This window comes from Salvelinus sp. IW2-2015, unplaced genomic scaffold (genome assembly GCF_002910315.2).
Source record: "Salvelinus sp. IW2-2015 unplaced genomic scaffold, ASM291031v2 Un_scaffold1422, whole genome shotgun sequence".
Lineage (NCBI taxonomy): Eukaryota > Metazoa > Chordata > Actinopteri > Salmoniformes > Salmonidae > Salvelinus > Salvelinus sp. IW2-2015.
Window position 1 is genome coordinate 149,012 of NW_019942898.1, and position 1,195 is coordinate 150,206.

At 43.0% G+C, this 1,195-nt stretch overlaps 1 protein-coding gene across 1 annotated transcript in view; it reads left to right on the forward strand.

Moving 5' to 3' along the window:
- Positions 1 to 1,195, forward strand: part of LOC112070774 (neuronal cell adhesion molecule-like) — a 169,829-nt gene that overhangs the window by 143,239 nt on the left and 25,395 nt on the right. Inside the window, 2 exon segments of the mRNA XM_070439121.1 lie at positions 98 to 203; positions 388 to 613. Coding sequence (XP_070295222.1) covers positions 98 to 203; positions 388 to 613 — 332 coding nt within the window.

A 1,195-nucleotide genomic window follows, 5' to 3' on the forward strand; every position in this document is an offset into this window, starting at 1 on the left:
TGTTGATTTGTGCATTCTGTTGATTTGTGCATTCTGTTGATTTGTGCATACTGTTGATTTGTGCATACTGTTGATTTGTGCATTCTGTTGATTTGGCATTCTGTGTAATTGACATTTCTTCACCTGCTTCAGCTCCAGATGAGAACCCCAGCGGAGTTAAAGGTTTTGGAACTGAACATGACAATCTTATGATATTGTGGAAGGTAAGCTACAGCTGTAGCTTTTTATTTGTAAGGAAGATGGTGTCAGCTGTTCATTAATGCAGTACTGTGAATGGTGCCTGTCAGCTGTTCATTAATGCAGTACTGTGAATGGTGCCTGTCAGCTGTTCATTAATGCAGTACTGTTAGTCAAAGTAATAACAATGTGATTATCTGTCTCTCATAGCCAATGTCAGGCCTCCAGGCTAACGGTCCAGGCCTGCAGTACAAGGTGATGTGGAGACAGAAGGATGTGGACAAGAACTGGACGTCAGTGACCGTGGCCAACGTCTCCAAGTTCATGGTCTCTGGGACGCCCACCTTCACACCATACGAGGTCAAGGTTCAAGCCATTAACAACAACGGGATTGGCCCTGATCCAGCTGTGGTCACTGGACACTCCGGAGAGGACTGTGAGTCACGCACCGCCATTTTGTTTCTTTAAGAATACACTATGGGCCGGTTTCCTGGACTGTAAAGCATGCTTATTGTTTTTAAACATTATTATTTATTTATCAGGCACTCTTATCCAGAGCAATTAGGGTTTGGTGCCTTGCTCAATGGCKCATCGGCAGATTGTTCACCTAGTCAGCTCAGGCATTCAAACCAGCGACCTTTCGGTTACTGTCCCAACACTCTTAACCACTAGGCTATCTGCCGCCCCTAATGGAGAATCTCCATTAAAGTGCTTTTAAGGTTCATTGTGTTCCAAGATGGCTTAGCAGTTCAGACGTCATTTCTGTTTCGTATTGTCGTGTCCTGTATATATATATATTTACACCTTTCTTCGCATATCTTTTATATATTTTATTATCCAAGAACTCAACTACAAAAGCTTTCCTGCAAAAGCTTTCCTGCAACCCGCTTCACCAATTACAAAAAAGTATTATTTACCTCAAATCTGAAAATCCACCGTGGAAGCTAGCCAGGGGCTAATTCAGAAGCTAGCCAGAAAGCTAACGTGACCCACGGTAAAGTCTGCTAACACATGTTGA